At 38.2% G+C, this 22,239-nt stretch overlaps 2 protein-coding genes across 5 annotated transcripts in view; one reads left to right on the top strand and one right to left on the bottom strand.

Moving 5' to 3' along the window:
• Nucleotides 1-22,239, bottom strand: part of RTN4IP1 (reticulon 4 interacting protein 1) — a 150,967-nt gene that overhangs the window by 47,236 nt on the left and 81,492 nt on the right. The window contains exon 1 of one of the 2 annotated variants that reach the window (XM_015076642.3): nt 1,352-2,056. The exons of the other annotated variant lie outside the window; for it this stretch is intronic. Within the exon in view, the coding sequence (XP_014932128.2) occupies nt 1,352-1,628 (277 nt within the window). The 5' untranslated portion in view covers nt 1,629-2,056. Of the gene's footprint in view, nt 1-1,351; nt 2,057-22,239 lie in introns of those variants that run through there. 2 annotated transcript variants of the gene reach the window in all.
• Nucleotides 2,134-22,239, top strand: part of QRSL1 (glutaminyl-tRNA amidotransferase subunit QRSL1) — a 31,434-nt gene continuing 11,328 nt past the window's right edge. The window contains exons 1-9 of one of the 3 annotated variants that reach the window (XM_015076638.3): nt 2,134-2,271; nt 10,515-10,674; nt 10,996-11,094; nt 12,109-12,205; nt 14,935-15,111; nt 18,794-18,969; nt 19,060-19,172; nt 21,202-21,394; nt 21,922-22,039. In XM_015076638.3, the coding sequence (XP_014932124.1) occupies nt 2,248-2,271; nt 10,515-10,674; nt 10,996-11,094; nt 12,109-12,205; nt 14,935-15,111; nt 18,794-18,969; nt 19,060-19,172; nt 21,202-21,394; nt 21,922-22,039 (1,157 nt within the window). In that variant the 5' untranslated portion in view covers nt 2,134-2,247. The remainder of the gene's footprint in view (nt 2,272-10,514; nt 10,675-10,995; nt 11,095-12,108; nt 12,206-14,934; nt 15,112-18,793; nt 18,970-19,059; nt 19,173-21,201; nt 21,395-21,921; nt 22,040-22,239) is intronic. The other 2 variants (XM_015076640.3, XM_053222418.1) reach the window with 2 other exon arrangements.

Genomic DNA, 22,239 nt, shown 5'->3' with positions numbered 1-22,239 from the left:
TATTTTTCATTGTAAGCACTTTGAAGTAGACCCTACACTCTATCAACCACCACCTTTTCCAATGCTTCACATATGGACTTGTCTCTCATTTTATGTCATTTTATATTTCTGCCCTAATTTAAATTTTGTAATGTCAACACAAAAGTTCATTGCATTTTTAAATGAAAATTTAAAATTTTCTCTTCTAATTTCTAATAAGGTAAACACTGACAGCTATAACTCACATAAACAAAAGCCCATTTTAAGTATTAACAGGCTAAAGAGATCTCAAGACCAAAAAGCTTGAGAATGGCTATCCTAATCTATCACACAGCTCCTGGAAAATAGGAGGAAGAAATGAAAAGATGTCAGTCTCAACACTTTCATCTTTCTCTATAAATTCCACAAAATGATTCATTCTATCATTAATGCGGTCTTTGTAATTGGTTTCTATGAACCAAGAAATTGAACTAATCACGCACAGTTCACATACAGTAACTGTTATGAGGCAATCTATGTTGCACACAAGGCCTTCAAAACACAGACTCATGGTTAAAATAAACTGCATATGGCAGCTTATTTAGAACATGGAGGTTAACTAATCATCAAGAGATTTTTATGTTTTCAGAAGACAGGAGGAGTTCCCGCAAGCAATCTTTTTGTCATTATTTTCCAAAAGTTAAATTCACAAAGGGTAATCAATCTTTTTGGCACTATAACAATTGCAAAGCGTACATAATTTTAAGGAATATAGTGCTTTCCAAACTTTGGCAATATGCCTCAGCGGAAATTAAGATGGTAACATTCCCATTTAGGATGAAGCATACAGGAAAGGGTATTTTAAAGGGCGAGAGCAAAAATCCAACAGCAGAAATGAAGTACTGTGTCCAAATCCTGGCAACCTGTTCTGTCCACTGGACCAATAAAGACAGACGAGAATAGTGAGAGAGCAGAGAATTATTATAAAAATGCAAATTCTGAACCGATGTGAAAACATAATCATACCTCCAAAACCTGCAGTGGCCCTCAGAATACACAAAGTTCCCCGGATGATATACCAAAAAGTTAGCTGTGGACCCCAAATTAGCTCAAATCCCAATCCTCACTGTAAAGAGGCATGGAAAAATTTCAAACATATATTTGCTTATATTTTGTAGAAGACTGAAGTATACCATGAACACTGCAATTTCAAAAACCTGAGAAATAATATGTGCTGAGATACTGTCAAAAACCCAAACAATTCCTTTGTATTAACCAAAGAGCTGTAGTCAAATAACATCTTTTAAAACTGATCCCTGATGAAATTCTGGAAAAAAGAAAAAAAAAAAAAAGGAAAGAAAAAGGGAAGGTGGAATGTCTTCCGAAAACTTACTTCTCATATTAACATCTATAGGATTTACACTCGCGGCGTGAACTTTGATAATAACTTCATTTGGATAGTGTATGACAGGTATCATCATGTTCTGAGTAAATCGAAGCACCTCGTTCTTTCCGTATTTATCTATCACCCAAGCGGGCATGACGGTGCTCCTTGGAGAGGTAGTACTAATCTTTTTAACTGAAGGCTTTTGTACAGCATGGCTTCTCCAGAAGCAAACCGCAGTACATGCATTTCTTCTAAGTACACAGGTTTTCAGCAGAAGTTCCATCGTAAACAGTGGTTGTATTGTGGGCCCTAAGTAAAATGCATTTAAATTGGCTCAAACTCTAACCCCTAAATTAGGTCAATATCTGCCAAACACACTGGCTGATTTCAGTTGAGAATTCAAAATAGAAGTCAGCCTGCCTAATGGGGCAATTGAAGGAAGAAGAATATGGAATTATTCTGCTCTTCCCATTTGAAAATCTCCAATTAGCGTTCCAGTCAGTATTCTGTCATTCTCTTCCCTCCTTACACCTCCCCTTTGAAAAAATACAAAACCCCTAGAAGCCAGCCCTGTCCCGGAAGCCCTCGGCAGGACAAGCAAACCCCGCTCTATTACCACACGCTACCAAGAACCTGAGACTCTCCGACTCCCTCCGCGACCCTAGCCCCGAGTCTCCTTACGACCCTCTCTCCTTCGCAGCAGGAGTTGCTTTGCGGCGCCAACCAATCACGTGCAAAGATAATTTCCCCGGGCTGCAATTCGACCAATCTAAGTACTCGATGTTGAAACGGTCAGTGACGGCCAAAGATGGCTGCGCCCATGTAATACAGGCGCGGGTGTTGACCTTTTTTATTCCTCCTTGTCACCTGGTCCCTGTGGTGGCAGGCTGGGCACGAGGACCATGCTGGGCCGGACCCTCCAAGAAGTGAGTGGAACTAGCTGTTGAGGGCCCAGGGAGGTTAGAAAGATTCGCGGAATCCGTGGACAAGGAGCCCCGGGGTCTGACCACGCATCTTGGTCAGCCTCGGCCGTCTCCTTTCATGGAACTGGGTGGGGGCTTCCGACCTTCGGGCCATTCAGCTGTACTCTCTTATACCCGTTCTGGAGTTACGACCTCAGCAGGGGAGGCTTACGCAGCACGGAACGGTGCGGTGGAAGTGTACCCTGGCTTCTTTCAACTAGACGTTTGCTAAAAGCTTGGGTCAGGCCCCTAGTGGATGGGCTTTGCTGGTCCACTTTAGTCCCTCTTCGGTTCCCTACACTCATCTAATGCAGTTATCGCTTAAGAAGCCCGTGAAATCTAACGAGTAATTTTTAGATCCCCCCCCCCCCCCGCCCCGTCCCCACTTCCTTGATAGATTCTTTAGGCTTCAACTATTAGTAAGATAGCAATGATTCTCTCACCCGTGTCTTCCATTTCCTGGAGCTCAGTTTTATACTCTAGGCTATGTTTGTGAATGCCTTCTGGACATCTCTTCAAAATGCCCATAACAACCTCAACTTACTTTAAGGAAAGTTGACTTCATCATTGTAACAGGACCACGTCTTCTCAACCTCCACCTTAAAAAACAAATCAAAACCTGATTTCTGAATTCTTAATATTCTCTTTTTAATGGCACAGCTGTTATCCTAGTTGCCCTTAACATTCTTCCTCATCTGTCATATCCAATAAATCACTAAGCCCTGTTAATTCTATTTTGAATTTACCTCTGGAATCTGTTTCCTTTGCTTCCTCTCTGCTAAGACTTCAGATCTCCTTGCTTTCTGGCCCAGTATCTCTCAAACTTGGGAACTGTCTGCAGGCCCACTCATGTAAGAATCCTGTCAGGCTCTTGTTAGAACCACAGCTGTGTCCCACTTTGGGAGCTCTGTGATTTGGGGCCCAGAATATATGGTTTAACCAGGGCTCCAGGTGAATCTGCTAATAAGTAGGGGTTTAGGCCCTACCCTGCCTTCCATTTTCCTGTTGTATTTTCACCTGGGAAATCTTTTTATCTGTCCATGTGGTAGCCTTTTAGAAAGCTGTAAATTACAATAACAAAAATGACAGGCATTAAATAATAAATAGCCCTTACCCAAAGTGCATTAGTGTTTTACCATCTTATGTTACACGTGGTCTCTACTATATATTTCTGTACAGAGGCACCTTCGTGGCTTAATCAGTTAAGCATCTGACTTTGGCTCAGGTCGTGATCCTGCAGCTTATGAGTTCAGGCCTCGCATAGGGCTTCCACTCTCAGTGCAGAGCCTGCTTTGGATCCTTTGTCTCCCTCTCTCTGCCTCTCCCCCCCTCTCAAAAATAAATAAACATTTAAAAATTTTAAAAAATAAAATTATGAAAACAAAACATTATTTGGTAGTTATTTTCCCACCCCCAAAAGTATCTTCTGTCCACTCCATGTTTTTTCTACATCATTGTACTGATGTCCCAAATTCTACCAATTAGAAATTAATTAATTTAGTACACATTCTCTTTTAAATATGTAAAGACGCCTGGGAGGGTCGAATGATTTATTCACCCATTGTTGTGAATTACAATAGTTCAATAAAATTTCTCTCCTTCACATAGTTGCTATAATCAATTGAAGAAAGAGAAAATTTGCTGGGGAGGAAATTCGGGGGAGGAGCTGGGAACTATAATAGAGTTTTGAGGCAATGTTGGGGACCTACGTAAGGCTTAGAGTAACAGGAGCCCTGAGAGGAGGCACTCAAAGGAGGTAACATGCCAAACAGGAGATAAAACTATTTGTAAGTTTTATGCAGGTACATTCAGGAAAGAGGAGTCTCACTTTTACCTTCCCCCTTTGTGGCATGATCCCACTGTTTCTAGGAGCCAGACACCAGGCTAATATTACTAATCCTACAGTTATTAATTATATATTCAAGAGGCTTCCTGGGGGTCTGCCTAAGAACCCTTAATTGTTCTATGGGAAAACAGATTCCAAATTTTAAACAACTGAGTTACTCATTCAATTAACATTTAGTGAACACCTCTGTGTTCCAGTCGTTGGGGATTAGCATTGAAGGCAAACAGAAGTTCCTGCACTCATGAAGCCTGCATTTTTATGGGGAAACAGGCATTAAATAAGTTTTTATTTTTTTAAGTAAATATAATCGCAGATAGTATAAGTAATATGAAGAAAGATTAAGCAGGCTACAGTGTGAGAAGTAGTAGGGGTGGGGGTGGAGCCAGATGGCTTGGAGTGGTTAGGAAAGGTTTCTCTGACTGCCTGGGTATATTTTAAAGAGACCTGAAGGATATGAAGGGTGAGCCCTGGGAGGGTCTGGAGGAATAGTATTCCAGCCAGATGGAACAGTAAATGCAAAGAGTCTGCAGCAAGAGCAAGCTTGACATGTTCGGGAATTGCAAGAAGGCCAGTGTGCCTGGAGAGATGTGAATGAAGAGGAGAATAGTGGGAGATTGAGGTTAGAGAGATAAGTAGGAGCCAGATCATGGACAACTTCTTAGGCCATGGTAAGGAAAAGCTCCTAAAGGCTATTCCTAAAGATATGGTCTACAAGAAAGCAAGTGAGGAAGCAGAAAGACCAGTTAGAAGGCTGTTGCATTGGCAAGAGATAATGGCAGCACAGATGGGGTGGCTGTAGAGGTAATGTGAAACGGGTGTTTTTCTTTAAGTTAGTTGCTGATGGATTGGATACAGAGTTTGAGGGAAAGAGAAGAATGAAGGAGGATGCTTAAAGTTTTGGCCTGGGCAGTTGGGAAGATGGTAACAGCAAGCAAGATCGGAAAGACTTGGTGCCTGGGTGGCTCAGTCAGTTAAGCGTCCAGCTTCGGCTCCGGTCATGATTTTGCGGTTGATGAGTTTGAGCCCTTGTCAGGCTCTGTGCTGACAGCTCAGAGTCTGGAACTTGCTTCAGATTCTGTCTCCCTCTCTTTTTGCCCCTCCTCCCCTCATGCTCTGTCTCCCTCTCAAAAATAAATAAACATTAAAAAAAAATGGGAAAGATTTTTTTTCCCACTTTTTTTTTGAGGTATAGTTGACATATCACGTTATATTTGTTGCAGGTGTACAACATAATTTGGTATTTGTATACACTGCAAATTGATCACAATAAGTCTAGTTTTTCCCTGTCATCATATAAAGTTACATAATATGCAGTACAATATTGTTGACTATAGTCACCATGCTGTACATTATATCCCCATGACATTTATTTTATGACTGGAAGTTTACTTCTTGACCCCTTTCTCCCATTTTGCCCATCCCCTAACCCCTCACTCCTGGCATCCATCTGTCTCTTCTCTGCATCTACGAGTTTTGTTTTGTTTTTTAGATTCCACATATAAGTGAAGTCATACGGTATTTGTCTTTCTCTGTTGTCACAAATGGCAAGATTTTGTTCTTTTTATCTTACCATTTGTGACAATAGAAAGACAAATACCGTAGGAGTTCACTTAGGTGTGGAATATATATAATATATATATAATGGACTATTAGGTAACCATATATTAGGTATATATTAAATGAAGTGTGTATGTATATATATATATACATATATATATACACACATATATATATGCGTGTGTGTGTATATACACATACACACACACCATATCTCCTTTATCCATTCATCCATCAATGGACACCTTGGTTGCTTCCATGTTTTGGCTATTGTGAATAATGTGCAATGAACATAAGGGTGCATATATCTTTTCAAATTAGTGTTTTCGTTTCTTTGGATAAATACCCAGAAATGGAATTGCTGGATCACATGGTACTTCTGTTTTTAGTTTTTTGAGGACCCCCATACAGAAAAGACTCGTAGGAAGCATATTTGGAAGGAGAAAGTTATCAAGATTTCTGGGCATGTTAATTTGGAGATGCCTGCTGGATATGCAAGTGGAGATGTTGGTTAAGCAGGCGGATATAGGAGTTTTGGAGATCAGGAAAGCAGCTAGGTATGACGATATAAATTGACCAGAGTATAGAAGATAATTAAAGTATGTAGACAGATAAGAACACCCAGGGAGCTGAGCACAAAAATAGAAGAAGGCCTAAAACTTTCCAACATTTAGAGGTCAGCAATAGGAAGCAGAGCCAGCAAAAGAGATGTGAAAGAATGGTAGGTAAGGCAAGAGGGAAACCAAGTCTTGGTGTCCTGAAACACAAGTGAAAGAGCTTCAAGAAGAGAGTGCTCTCTTAAGTTGAATGCTGCTGAGAAATACTGTATACAATTAGGACTGAGCAGTGACTGCTGGATTTAGGAATGTGGAGGTTGCTAGTGATCTTGATACAATTTCTTGGAACATTGGAGACAAAAACATGAATGGAATGTATTAATGGGTACCAGTCAACTGGACACTCCGGCCTCAAGGACTCTCCTATACCTTCAGCATTTATTAAGACAATTATTTTTGAAAGACAGTTCTTTTTCTAAGTGAACTTCTGATGCTGTCTGTAAAGTTAGTAGTATAGTGGTCCAGAGTCTGGGCTTTGGAAACAACAGCAGGCCTTGGTTGAATCCCCACTCTACTTTCCAGCTTTGTGACCTCACGCAGGAACTTTAGTTTTTTATCTGTAAAATGGAGGCAATAATATCAGCCCCTCAGAGTGGATATAAAGATTAAATGAAATACAAATCATTGATGGGTGGGAGGATGTGGGAAATAGGTGATGCTCTTGCTGTGATGAGCACCCGCTGATGTATGGAATTGTTGAGTCATTATATTTTATACCTGAAACTAATATAACGCTGTGCTAACTATACTGGAATTAAAATTAACTTAAAACTGGGGCACCTGGGTGGCTCAGTCCGTTAAGCATCTGACTTCAGCTCCAGTCATGATCCCACAGTTTGTGAGTTTGAGCCCCGCGTCAGGCTCTGTGCTGATAGCTCAGAGCCTGGAGCCTGCTTCAGAATCTGTTTCTCCCTCTCTCCCTGCCCCTCCCCTGCTCGCGTGCTGTCTCTATCTCTTTCTCTTTCTCAAAAAATAAACATTAAAAAATTAAATTAAAATTTAAAAAGTAAATATTTTTTAATGTTTATTTATTTGAGACAGAAAAAGGGGCAAGCACGACCGAGGGAGGGGCAGAGAGAGAGAGAGAGAGAGAGAGAGAGAGAATCCCGAGCAGAATCTCCGCACTCATAGTGTTCAGTCTCCCAAACCATGAGGTCATGACCTGAGCTGAAATTGAGTTTGATGCTTAACTGACTGAGCCTCCCAAGTGCCCCTAAAAAAATAAACCTTAAAAAAAAAAAGAAAGAAAGAAATATAAAGCATCTATAAAGCATCTAGGATGATGCCTAGCATTAAGTGCTATTGTTAACATTAATTTTGTTACAGGGACAAATTTGCTAAATTATATGTATTTAGAATTCTCTCTCCCCCTAGTTTCTAAGAAGAGTGACTCCTGAGGAAGATCGCTTATTTTTTCTAAGAAGGTGTATTGTTTTTTATTGCTGCCTAACAAATTAGTATAAACTTTTTGGGTTAAAATAATCTTATTATCATCTCACAGTTTTGTGGGTCAGGAGTCCAGGAATGGAGTAGCTGGGTTCTCTGCTCACAAGAGTCTCACAAGGCTGAAATCAAGGGGTGGGCCAGGACTGTGGTTTCATCTGAAGCTCAAGGTCCTCCTTCAAGCTCATTGGTTGTTGGCAGACTCGATTTCTTTGCAGCTGTGGGACTGAGGTCCCCGTTTTTTGGCTGACCGTGTGGATGGTTGGGCGAATGAGCTGGGCGGACAGGAGTTGGAGGATAACTAGAATTGAGGTTTTGGAGGTTATACATATCTTGGTAATGATGTCATCTGGGACGAGTTGATGACCTGAGCAAGGTGAAGGAAGAGTTTGCCAGAAATGAGGTTGAACTGAGAGGCCGGGTTTCAGTGTACATTACTTGAAGCCTGAAGTCAACAAGAATAACAACAGGAGCCACTGTAAAGTAGACTAAAGGGAGCTAAGTGCTAAAATCTTTGATGAATGAAAAGGGGTACCAGGCAGACAGTAGGTTCACACCCCAGGAAGAGTGATAAAAACTCCTCCAAGTCCTGTACTTCAGATGAGCTGGGATTTTTGAGTGAAGAGGGAAGAGGAAGGCATTGAAGAATGAGGAGGATACTTACCTGCACACTCTCCCCTCCCCCTCTGGACTCTGGTCCACGGTAGGTAGAAGCTAAAACAGTCATCTCTTGGGGCACCTGGGTGGCTCAGTGGGTTGAGCATCTGACTTCAGCTCACATCATGCGCCAGCAGTCCATGAGTTCGAGCCCCACGTTGGGCTCTGTCCTGACAGCTCAGGAGCCTGGAGCCTGCTTTGGATTCTGTGTCTCCCTCTCTCTCTGCCCCTCCCCTGCTCGCAATCTATCAAAAATAAACATTAAAAAAATTTTTTTTAAGAAAAAAATTAATAAAACAGTCATCTCTTGAGAAAGCTGCAGGAGAAGCAGTGGCCTCAAGGAAACACCTATTTTCTATTAGAGAAAAGAAGTGCCAGGGAAAACAAATTTGGTTTTTTTAACAAAAACTTTTATGGTCGATTTTATCTCATATTCAGATATGACCCCTTCAATTTTGTCCCAGGGAAGCTGCACTGTTTATATTTTCACACTTCTTATGCTCAGGTCATTCTAGTTAATTAGCATCTTTGTTTTCATTTCTCTTCTCCAATTCTCTTTTTCATTTTCTCAAATCTGGATTTCCTAAAAATGGTCCTAATGAAGATCAGCAGCATTTCAGATGAGTGCTCCTAGACAATCTCATTTCTTGCCCTTGTAACCACATCTGAAACGGGTTTCTCTTGTATTCTTGTACCAGTTGGCAAGTCACAAAGCATCTGAGGATAGTAGGCATTAGGAGACTTGAGGGGAGGCAAGAAGACAGTGAGACATAATTTTTGTCATTCTTACAATTTGGCCCGCCTGCCCCCACCCCTCCCTGAGTCACTGCCTCAGCCACCTGTCGGCAGTGCTTTCCTCCTCTTGTGCATCAGCCTTAGGGGTCCTCTCAGTGGCCTGTTCCCACTGCGTTTCTAATCTTAAGCTCAGCCCTAAGAATACCGCTGCTTTGATGATTTATTCAACAGATGAGAGCAGATGATTTGCAGATTTTCCCCTCAAATGCAAACTCCTGTTGCTTGATGGATGTAGGACACCTGAAAATACAGTCAACTTGGAAGACAAACTAAGCTTGCACTCATGTAGAGAGAGATGGTGCAGGAGCTTGTATTATGAAGTTACTTCTCCCCTATACTACTATGTGGCTTTGGACAAATCACTAACCTCTCTGAGCTTCAGTCTTCATTTGTGAAATGAGGTTAATAATACATAACTTATGTGGTTGTTATAGGGTTAAGTGAAGTAATAATGCATGTAAAGCACCTATGTCTGGCTCTTGGTTAATAATAAATATTACTCCTTCGCCCATCTTCCTTCTCTCTGAACTCCCATCCCAACTCTTTTCATATAATCTCCAAAGCTGCGGTGTGTCTTCTTTGACTTATAATTCATTCCTTTTATCTAATTAGTAAGTACTTACTACTTCCTACAGGAAGTATTAAATAGTCATCACTTCAGGCTTTACTGTAAACATCTAGGTTCTGCTCATTTGTAATGCAGTTTATTTTAACACTTCTTTTACTAGCTTTCCTAATGCACCCCAGCCAGGATTTCAGAGAAGTTTCCTCTCAGTTTGCTTTTGAACCCATATTTTATAAACATTCTCTCCATTTGTAGTGGCTCTGACTTGAATTCTACAATAGTTATAAAGATCTTACCTAGAGCCATAAGCCCCTGCAGGGCCTTGTCCGGTCAGTTTCTTTCTTTCTTTCTTTTTTTTCACTCTGGGTTGTGTGTGTTGCAGCTAAACTACTCTCTGCACGATCTACCCTAACCCATGCTCCACCCACCCCAGGCCTCCACTGCTACTAGACAGGATGGCTTACCTAAACCACTGCTCTTGTTGGTACAAACCTGACTTGGAAACAGCCCTCCGCTAGGGCAGTGAACTTCGTGTCCCCCAACCCATACCCAAGCTAACCGATGTGTTACCCTCATTCAGTACACCACCTAGGTATAGCGTTCTCTTGGTTTTGAATCCAAGCTTCACTTCAAAATTGTATATTTCCCCATTCTATCTGCCTACTCAGTATAATACTTGAAACTTCTGCAGGCTCGGTAAAGGGTTTTTGAATTGTATACATTATAGGTTTCTGCAGCGCTGAAACAAGGCCAAATTACTCCAGTAGAGCTCTGTCAAAAATGTCTCTCCCTTATCAAGAAGACCAAGTTTCTAAATGCTTACATTACTATATCAGAAGAGGTGGCCTTAAAGCAAGCTGAAGAATCAGAGAAAAGATACAAGAAAGGTAAATTACTGTGAATTATACTTAATTGGTATATCCCTAGAGAAACAATTTAATTGGATGTAGCGGTCTCCATTTGGCAAGCGAGGCTTTTAACATAAAACATACCCTTATTTAAAGAACTTGCCATGAGGTATAATAAAAATAAGGCTAATGGATATGTGATGCTTTATAATGCTCAACTGGAATAGTTTCTAACATAAACTTGATTTATGAAGAAGTATCTTTACCAAAAACTAATAGTTACCATAATAACTAGTATTAATGTGTCTTTATATCCTGAACTCGATGTATAGCTCCTGTTCTTTTGGCTTTTTGATGCAGGTCACTCCCTCGGGGCTTTAGATGGAATTCCTGTTGCAGTAAAAGACAACTTTAGCACATCAGGCATTGAGACAACATGTGCATCAAACATGCTGAAAGGTAAAGTTTAATTGACCAGAGCATTAGTAGTTTTATAAAACTAGTTTTTCAGTTTAAATAAAAGGTAAGATACTAAAGCACCAAGGTATTCTGAGACCAGTTATATTTGCAAAAGAAATACTTATGCTGGTGTATTTTTACTCTTGGCTCTTTCAGAATGCACGACTATTCCTTAGAGGTAGGCCAGCTTATTGGATGTATCCTATTTAGGAAATTTTAGAAATCCCACTTAGGAAGACTCAATAACTGACCACCAAATACACACTAAGTGACCTCTGACTCCCACTCATTGATAATATGGGAATAAGAGCCTGTCATTACCCCTCTCTGTGAGGATTAGCACCTATTGTCTAGTTGTTTTGTGTTACCTGAGTCTTCCATCTTTTATGTCACTATACTTACCTGCATATAGTGATGCTTAATTTTGTTCTTTACAGTTTAGTAGGTCAAAAGGAAACATGTTTATCAAGATTTGGGGATCCTAGAAAGAAAAAGAACTAGAAAAAGCTTATTCACAGTGCTATACCCTAAAAGAAAGTCTCTGGGGAATATGCCACAGGTTCCTCTAAGGCTATATTATTATTAATTGTTCTGGAATACACACTAAATGAAATTTAAATGAGAATAGAGATCTATGTGTGACTGGAAATAGATAAAAATTACTGTGTGATGTAGCATTTCAAGTACAATGAGCAAAATAATGATGTGCTATTAGTTTCAGATGAATTGGGTGCATCTCTATTATTCAGTATTTAGTAGTGCGAACTGTTATAGTCTATGTTTTTAGACGATAAAAACAGTGAATATGCCGACTGTCTTTGGAAAATGTAGAAATTAGCAGTAGAAAAATTAAAATTAACCTCGGGAAGAAAGTACTACCTACAACTCAAATTAGAAATAATTAACACATGTCAATATGGACAGCTTAGTTGCAATTTAAAATCTTGTTTCTTGCATGTGATTTACATGTTCATGTTTTTTTCTCCTACAACAAAAATAACTGATTTTTTTCAGGTTATGTACCACCTTATAATGCTACAGTAGTTCAGAGGTTGTTGGATCAGGGAGCTGTCCTGATGGGAAAAACTAATTTAGATGAGTTTGCAATGGGGTAAGTAAAATTGAAATTTTCTTCTCTTGTATTTCCTTCATCTTTGTCTCGGTTTACTTTCATATCACGTTATCTTGATACTATAGCTTTATAGTAAACCTTGAAATTAGGTAATAAGAGTCCTTTAACTTTTTCAAAATCATTTTACATATGCTAGGTGCTTTGCATTTCCATATAAGTTTTAGAATCAGTTTGCTGATTTCTGTAAAGCTTAATTGGATTTTGATCATGATTGTATTGAATTTACAGGTCAGATGGGGAGAATTGACATCTTAATATGTGTCTTCTGATCCTTGAACACTTTATTGCTATCCCTTTATTAGATTTTTAATTTTTCTCAGCAGTGTTTTTATGATTTTCTGCATATAAATCTTGTACATAATGTGTTTGATTCATTCCCGAGTATTTCATTTTTTTAATGCTATAGAAAAATGGTATTTTTTCCATTTCTAATTGTTTATTGTTAGTATATAGAAATATAATTGATTTCTCTGTATTGAGCTTGTATCCCACTCCCTTGCTAAGTTCTCTTATTAGTTCTAGTTGATCTTTGTAGATTCTTTGGTATATTTTATGTGGATGATCATGTCATCTGCAAATACAGACAGTTTTATTTCTTCTTATTTCTCTTTCTTTTTTGTGTTGGTTAAGACTTCAGTACAATACTGAGTAGAAGTAATAAGAGCAGATATCCTTTCTTTGTTCCTGATTTTGGAGTGAAAACATTCAGTGTTTCACCAAAGCATTGTTTCATAGAAGCAGAGTCTTTGACTCTCTTATTTACGGGGTTATCTCTTGGCACTCAGTAAATATATGTTGAATGAATTAAGCCACAGGAGTAAACTTGAACATAGGTCATTAGGACATTGCCTTGAACAGCTGATCAAAATGAACATCGTCAGTGAGAGTAAGTGGACATCATTGTACCTCTAGATGTGATTCCCTGAGAAGAACACACCATCACCTATGCAGTATTCCAGCTGAGAATGTTAAACCTGAAACTAATCACAGGGAATCAGAAGATAAGTCTGAAATGAGAAACATTCTATAAAAATATGAATATCATAAAAGACAAAGAAATGCTGTGAAAATATTCCAGATTAAAAGAGCCTAAAGAAAGTAAAACTTAAACCTTATAGAAGAAAATTCAGGAGAAAAATCTTTGTGACCATGAGTTAGACAAAAATTTCTTAGATGGGACACATAAAGTACAATCCATAAAATAAAAAACTGATAGACTGTACTTCTCTAAAATTAGGAACTTCTATACTTTGAAATACACTGTTAACACATGAAAAAATAAGCCACAGCCTGGGAGAAAATATTTGCAAAACATATATCTGAGAAAGAACTGGTATCCAGTATATACAGAAGCTTTCCCAACTCAAAAATCAGAAAACAACCCAATTTAAAAGGGGGGAGGGGTAAAAATATGTAAGCAGACATTTCATCAAACCAGATATATAGTTGGCAATAAACACATGAAAACAATACTGAACATGGTTAGTCATTAAGGAAATGCAAATTAAAACCACAAGGAGATACATACATCTTTCAGAATGGTTTAAAAATGACAATATCAAGTGCTGACGAGGATGCAGCGCAATTGGGTTTCTCATGCAATCCTGGTAGGAAATGCAAAATGGTATAGCCATTTTGGAAAATAGTCTGGCAGTTTCTCATAAGGTTAAACAGCATAGGATCCAACAATCTCAGTCCTGCTATTTAGTCAAGAGATGAAGAGGTATATTGACATGAAAGCAATGGCCAGGGTCTTTCAGTACAATATTTATTGTGGCTTTATTCATCATTGCCAAAAACTAGAAATAACTCCATGCCCATTGGCTAGCAAATGATTTAAAAAGTACAAAAAGGGGCTAATGAGACAATGATACCTAAATGCAGTACCTGATGTTAGACTCCATCCCTTACTAGGAGGGGGAAATGCTGCAGAGGACATTACTGGATCAGCTGACCAAACTGGATTACATACAGTACGTTAGATAAAAAGCATTGTGTGGATGTTAAATTTACTGAGATTGGCTACTGTGACCGCATAAGAGAACACCCCTAGTGTTAGGAAATGCACACTGAATACATAACTAAAATATTTAGGAGTAAAGGGCCATGATATATATAATTTACCTTTATGTGGTTTGTGGGGGGAGAAATGATCTGTACATGTTACACACAACATGTGTCAGTCACACAAATCAAATTGGGTGGCTTTTTAACAATAAGTGAAGCTGGGTAAAGGGTATAAAGTTATTTTCATATAATTTCTATTTTTGCAGTTTGCCTGTAAGATTGAAATTATTTCAAAACTTTTTAAATAAGTTACTAATTTTCAACTATGCTTGTCTTAACACGTCTGGTTATAGAGGGAATCCTTCAGAGGACTTCCTGTTTAACTCTTTGAATGTTTGTGACCCTCTTCACCTGGAACACCTGGATTTACAAGGGAAATCATCATAAGCTGAATTGGATAATCAACTGGGATAAAGATCTTAACAAACTAGTTTTCTCTCTCCCACACGCTCTTACTTCCCATCGTCCACCTCCTCAACCATCTAATTAATGAAAGCTACATCTAAGCAGGCTTCTTGCCTTTTCCAATTCAAGTTGCAGTGGATTATACAGTGTTAGATGTAAATAATATGATCAGGAGGTGAAATCTTCATATAAAGAACCAAAGTTTCATTAAGATATCTTGCTTCACTTCATCTCAGATCTGGAAGCACAGATGGTGTATTTGGCCCAGTTAAAAACCCCTGGAGTTACTCGAAACAATATAGAGAAAAGAGGAAGCAGAAGCCCCATGGTGAGAATGAGGATTCGAATTGGCTTATAACTGGAGGAAGCTCGGGTGGGAGTGCGGCGGCAGTATCAGCCTTCACGTGTTTCGCGTAAGATGCTTTTTTCTGTCTGTATTGTAGAGCCCATCAAAACACAGTCATAAACCATACTTACAGTCCAACAACAGAGTAGTTCATACCGTGCCGTTTTCATTTCTTTTTAGTGACTTATTTATGCTTGACTTATTTATGATCGATCTATCAACATTATATCTCATAAATGCGTTCAACTGTACAGTATACTTAACATGTATTTTATACATATAACTTGAATTTTAGGTATTTAAACTCTTCCTCTATAGGGCGCCTGGGTGGCTCAGTCAGTTAAGCAGCCAACTTCGGCTCAGGTCATGATCTCACGGTCTGTGAGTTCTAGCCCCACGTCAGGCTCTGTGCTGACAACTCAGAGCCTGGAGCCTGCTTCAGATTCTGTGTCTCCCTCTCTCTGACCCTCCCCTGTTCATGCTCTGTCTCTCCCTGTCTCAAAAATAAATAAACGTTAAAAAAAAAAAATTAAAAAAAATAAACTCTTCCTCTGTAGTATCTGGTTCTCTTAAAAACATGCTTTTATGGATCTTGCAGAATAAACCAGATAGTGTAATTAAATTTCACTTCTAAAATAATTTATTTGGGTGTCTGCTCACTGATGGTACAAATATTTAGGGACTAATATACTGTGGCTTTGGCTGAGTGGTGCTGAGCTGTTAATTATGGTTTATCCTTCAGCTAAATCTGGCTTTTGTTTAAAAAAGGGGGGGTGGGTGGGGGAAATGCTCCTAATATGTATCAATAGGATATTTAAAATAGTGTTTTCATAAATCTACCACTAAAAACGTGCATCACTGAGTAAAGTTTTTTTCAAGTTTGTTAGGAGCTGATTTGTTCAACTGTCATAGTTTGTATTTGGGAAGAATCCACCCATCATGCTCTATGTTTTAAGTCTCATTTGTAAAGCATTTTTTAACCACCTAAAGAAGACTAAATAGATTTCACTGTTATTTATCTGTTTCAGTATAAAATGGAATGTGTTTCTTTAGTAGTACTATATGTATTTTATTTCTCCTTAATTATCCACTGAAATGAAGCTCTTTCACAGACGTTGCAACCAGTAAATTATTTATGTTTTTTTAGAGCTATGGAGATTTAGAATCTTCAGGGTTGTTTTGTTTTGTTTTGTTTTGTTTTGTTTTTAGTTTCTTTGAAATCTTATTTACAAGTAAAACCATTTCATTTTATCTCTGGAATTTTAGAGCACTGCATTAATATTAATGAGAGTTCTGACAAGTTAGGACTGGAAGATTACGTGCTTTTTTTTTTCTATATTCATCACCCTACTTAATGTTCATCTTTCTGAATGTGCTCTGAGAAGATGGCATTTTGACACATAATTCCTATGGAAATGTAGGTTTTACTTTTACACAGCCGTCAGTGAATCCTAATAAGAAAACGTGTCCTTTTAGAAATTGTTAAAGCAACAGCCTGATTTTGTAGCTCATATGGACTTGTTAAGAAAGACAATTTCATCTGCATTTTCTGTAGAGCTCAAGGGCCTAGTAGTCTTGTGCAGCTCAAAGCTTTTTTCTGGGTATATTCAGCAGAAGCACAGACCCAAAGTAACTCCAGACTGAATGGGTCCCAAACTATCAAGTGTTCTGCTTTGTTTTTCCCCCTTTTGATTTGCTTCTTTTATAATAGTTTTAAAAACAGCAAAGTTCTTGGCGTATTACACAGCCACTAAAAGGAATAAGCTAGAGTGTCATGGAGAGATATCAAAGATACACTGTTAAGTGCAAAACAAGTTGCAGAATAGTATATACAGTATGACCTTTCTGTTAAAAGCAGTCATTACATGTGTATATATGTTACGTGCATGGAAGTGTCTGGATGACTATATCAAAATTGATAACAGGGTTATTATGGAGGCAGTGATTATAAGAGAAATTTCACTTTATATACAATATACTTATATAATACTTAATTTTTGTAGTTGGCACATACACTTTTCTAATCAGAAAAACCTTTTTTCCCCTGAAATAAAGTTTTAAAAAGTGTTTAATTAGGGGAAAACATACATAACCTAAAATTTATCATCTTGGGGCACCTGGTGGCTCAGTCAGTAAACATCTGACTTTAGCTCAGGTCATGATTTCGTGGTTCATGGGTTCGAGCCCCACATCAGGCTCTGTGCTGATAGCTCAGAGCCTAGAGCCTGCTTCGGATTCTGTGTCTCCCTCTCTCTGTGCCCCTCCCTTATTCATACTCTGTCTCTCTCTCAAAAATAAATATTACAAAAAAATTTTTTATAAATTAAAAAAAAATAAAATTTACCATCTTAACCTTTTTTTAAGTAGGCTCCATACCCAGTGTGGAGCCTAATGCAGGGCTTGAACTCATGACCCTGAGATTAAGACCTGAGCTGAGATCAAGAGTCAGTTGCTTAACAGACTGAACCGTCCAGGCACTCCTCCTCCCCCATCTTAACCATTTTTAAGCGTACAGTTTAGCATTAAATACATTCATATCATTGTGCAGCCAATCTCCAGACCTTGTGTAATTTGCGGAACTGAACCTTAGTACCCATTAAACAACAGCTTCCCATGTGTCTGTCCTCCCAGCCCCTGGCAATCACTGTTTTACTTTCTGTCTCTATGAACTTGAAGACTCTAGGTACCTGATGTAAGTGAAATTATTCAGTATTTGCACTTTCATAACTGATCTGTTTCACTTAGCATAATGTTCTCAAGATTAGTTTTTGCTTTTGTTTTTCATAAGAAAAACATGTACTCTGGAGGTAACTGGGCAAAGAAACGGACCCTTCGTAGTTCAGTAATGCAAATACAAATATGAAAAATTATTTAAAAATGCACATTAACAAAGCTTTTTGGTTTTTCAAATTAACCACATTTTAAGAACTTCTGGTACTCAGTGATGATGATGAAACATGAGACCGAATCTGATTCACTGCAGTTGGGAATATAAATTGGCAGAAGCCCTCTGACAAGTCATTTGACGATATAGATTAAAAACTTAGAATAACAGGCCCTATGGCTCATTAACTCTACTTCTTGGAAGCCAGCCTAAAACATAGTCAGACGTATAGGCAAAGATTTATGTTTAAAGGTGTTTATTACGAAGTAGTTTATTATGCAGTTATTACCGTAATTGGCAACAACATAAATGTTTAAATTAAAGTACATTTCTATCTATGATTCTAAATGAGGTAGCGGAAGGTTCTGTATATGAATTTCTGGGAGTGGTGTGTTTAGTTTGTGAAAACATACGGGATAACTGCCATGAAAGGAAGGTAAAAGATATGTATACATATTGATAGGAGAATGGGCTTTAAAATCCCGGGAATCGCCAATTGATAGGATAGAACATTATACATATTTTAACTTGTCAGTAATTTTAGTGATGTAGCAAAAGACTCCTGATAAGCAAAAAAGAGATGGCAACTTGTAATTACAGAATGACCTGAACTACGAAAGAAAAATGCATTTTTAAAAAGTCTTGAAGTTAATATGCCAAAATGTTAACAGTGTTTGCCTCAGGTGGTAGAATATTTTGTTTCTTCTTCATATTTTTCTACGTTTTAGAAATTCTCTGAGACAGTTGTGTCTTACTTTTGTGTAACCAGGGGCAAGTAAAGTTGAAAAGTATACACTTAAAAACAGATTCCAGATATAATTAGAGATACATCATTTTTCTAAAGAAAATTCCATTTAAATTCCAGGGCTTTAGGATCAGATACAGGAGGATCGACCAGAAATCCAGCTGCCCACTGTGGGATTGTTGGTTTCAAACCAAGCTATGGCTTAGTTTCTCGTCATGGTCTCATTCCCCTGGTGAATTCCATGGATGTGCCTGGAATCTTAACCAGATGTGTGGATGATGCAGCAACTGTGTTGGGTATTTGTATGATTCCATAGAATTTTAAAACATTATAAATTTCACTGTAAAAACAATATGTCTGTCATTCCTAAGTATTTGTCCTCACAGGTGTGCTGGCTGGGCATGACCCCAAAGATTCTACCACAATACAAGATCCTGGTAAACCATTTATGCTTTCCAGCTTGACAGATGTGAGCAAACTATGTATTGGAATTCCGAAGGTATCTCTTCCCTTTCATTAGTTCACAGAAATACTGTCAGGTCAAATACAGAGCCCAGGCCTAGGCAACAGACTGGTTGGGGTTGAATCCTGCTTATGCCACTTTTATTAGCTATGTAACCTGAGCACGTGACTTAATCTAAGCTCAATTTCCTGATCTACAAAATGGGGATAACATTTTTGATCTCAGAGAGTAGTAAGGTTTCAATTTGGTAACATCGTTGGGATATAATATACAGCATGGTGACTATAGTTAGTAATACCATACTGCTTATTTGAAAATTACTATGCGAATAGATCTTAAGGTTCTTATCACAAGGAAAAAAAAATTCTTTAACTGTATTGTGACAGGTATCAACTTAGACTTATTGTGGTGATCATTTCTCAACATATACAAATATTGAATCAAACATTAAAACTCATAATGTTGTGTATCAGTTATACCTCAATAAAAAAAAACTAAATAATGATGCTAAGCAGGGGTCTATTAACTTTTTCTGTAAAGGGTCAGTTAGTAAACATTTGAGGCTTTGTGGGCCATGCAGTCTGTATTGTAACTATTTAACTCTGCCACTGTAGTGTGAAAGCAGCCATAGACCATATGTAAATGAAAGAGTGTGGCTGTGCTCTAATAAAACTTTATTTTCAAAAATACCTGGCGGGGTGCTCGGGTGGTTCAGTCAGTTAAGCATCTGACTTTGGGTCGGGTATGATCTCACGGTTCGTGAATTCAAGCTGTGCATTGGGCTCTCAGCACAGAACCCACTTTGCATCCTTTCCCCTTCTCTCTCCGCCCTTCCCTCTTATTTTTCTCTCTCAAAAATAAAATTTAAAAAAAACATAAAAAAATATATCTAGCAAGTTATATCTGGCTCATAGGCCATAGTCTGCTAATTCCTAATGTAAAGGACATAGCCCAGAACCATTCCTTACATAGTAAAATCTTAACAAATATAATACTAATAATGATAGTAAAGAAGGTAACATTTATTAAGCCTTTACTATTGTATTACAGTAGCAATTGAGTAATTCATATATCAAAGTAAATACATTAAATTATTGACCTTTAAAAAATATTTTAATTTTAAGCTTACCAATAATTTTTTGGGTAATTTGTTGTTGTGGGACACTGTCTTATGCATTGTAACATTATGCATTTAGCAACATTATTGGCCTTTACCCTTAGAGGTACCACTCCCACCACAGCATAACCCTACAAACAAAAATGTCTGCAGACATTACCAAATGTCCCCTGGTTGAGAGAAAGGGGATAAAATTGTCCCCAAGTTGACACCAAGTTGAGAGAAATACTTTCTTTAAAATTTTCAGTTAAGATCATAGCTATGCCTTCTTTTAAAGATTTAGAAAAGAGTACAGACCTATTTTAGAATTGTAGATCCTCTACTTACCCACTATGTAACTTTAGGAAAGTTAATTGTGCAGTCTATTTTTCATTAATAAAATGAAGGGTGATAATAACCTATATCATGGGATTGTTAAAAGCATTAAATGGGAGAACCTTTCCACTTATTTTTTATTAATGTTTATTTATTTTGACAGAAAAAGAGCACAAGCAGGGGAGGGGCAGAGAGAAAGAGAAAGGGAGAGAGAGAAAAATCCCAAGCAGGCCTCACACTGTCAACGCAAAGCCTGACACAGGGCTCGAACTCATGAACCGTGAGATCCTGACCTGAACTGAAGGCAGATGCTTAATTGACTGGGCCACCCAGGTGCCCCAAATGAGAGAACCTTTGAAAGGCATCTAGCAGAGTATCTGATAATGAACATTTAGCAAATAAAGCTTCTCCAACTAGTTCTCTAATCTTTAATATTGTCATATCCAGCTTATAAGTAACTAGTACAGTGCTTGCCATGCCATAAACACCCCTAAATTAGTTCAGTCTTTCTAGCTACCTATCAGGAATTCAATCAGATTTTCTAATGTATTGCCAAAGGTCCCGAAGAACATATTTTTATAAAACCATGTGTACAGATGTTCTAATTTCTGTATCTTGACTTTTTCCAATAAGGAATATCTTGTACCAGAATTATCAAGTGAAGTGCGATCTTTTTGGTCCAAAGCTGCTAACCTCTTTGAGTCTGAGGGGGCGAAAGTAATTGAAGTGTCCCTGCCCCACACCAGTTATTCAATTGTCTGCTACCATGTATTGTGTACATCAGAAGTGGCATCAAATATGGCAAGATTTGACGGGCTAGAATATGGTAAGATGGCTGTGTCTGGGTTTTTTAAAATAGTTGCCTCAAATATTTGACAGTTTTACTTGTAGGGATAAGAAACTTATTCCCCAAGATAATGTTAATGATTTAGACAAGTAAACCAGTGAATCCTCTTGCCTTTGTCATTTAACCTTCTGCTTACCGTATTCCTTGTACATATCTCCGTATGTTTGGCTCTCCTCTCTGAACTGTGGATATTTTAAAGAAACAGTATCTTATCTTTGTATTCTCAGTCTGTCAAATGTAGTTGCCTGGCACATGGCAGGAGTTCAGTAGTTGGATGGATGGATGGATGGATGGATGAGGGAGTGAACAAATGATGTTTCCCTGTTGGTTATTTTCTCCTCTTGACTTGATCCCTGACTGGTAGGCACAAGGCAGATAAAGAAGAGGAGCCACTAAAGACAGTCTTCCAAAAGTTTAGTATTGGTCACAAATGTGAATCTACGCTTGCTTTTCAGCCAGAACTTGACTTCCTTTTCAAATGATGTTTACCTCTGTTTTGTTTTCAGGTCACAGGTGTGACATTGATGTGTCTACTGAAGCCATGTATGCTGCAACCAGGCGAGAAGGGTTTAATGATGTGGTGAGAGGAAGGATTCTCACAGGAAACTTTTTCTTACTAAAAGAGTAAGTAATTAAGAATTTCCTCCATTCTTGAAAACTCAGGAGTAAACTCGTAATATGTCTATCAGGTATTAAAAGTTGAGATATGCGCTAAAGAAGCAAAATTCTTATGCTTTGAATTAGAAATCACAATTAAAGGCCTGCTTATAGTACTTTTGGTTCCTGGTTATTCAAACGAAAAAAAAAAACATTGACACTTTAGC

This window comes from Acinonyx jubatus, chromosome B2, assembly GCF_027475565.1.
Source record: "Acinonyx jubatus isolate Ajub_Pintada_27869175 chromosome B2, VMU_Ajub_asm_v1.0, whole genome shotgun sequence".
NCBI lineage: Eukaryota > Metazoa > Chordata > Mammalia > Carnivora > Felidae > Acinonyx > Acinonyx jubatus.
Note: the sequence above shows the minus strand (reverse complement) of the source record. Positions and strands in the feature narration are given on the sequence as shown.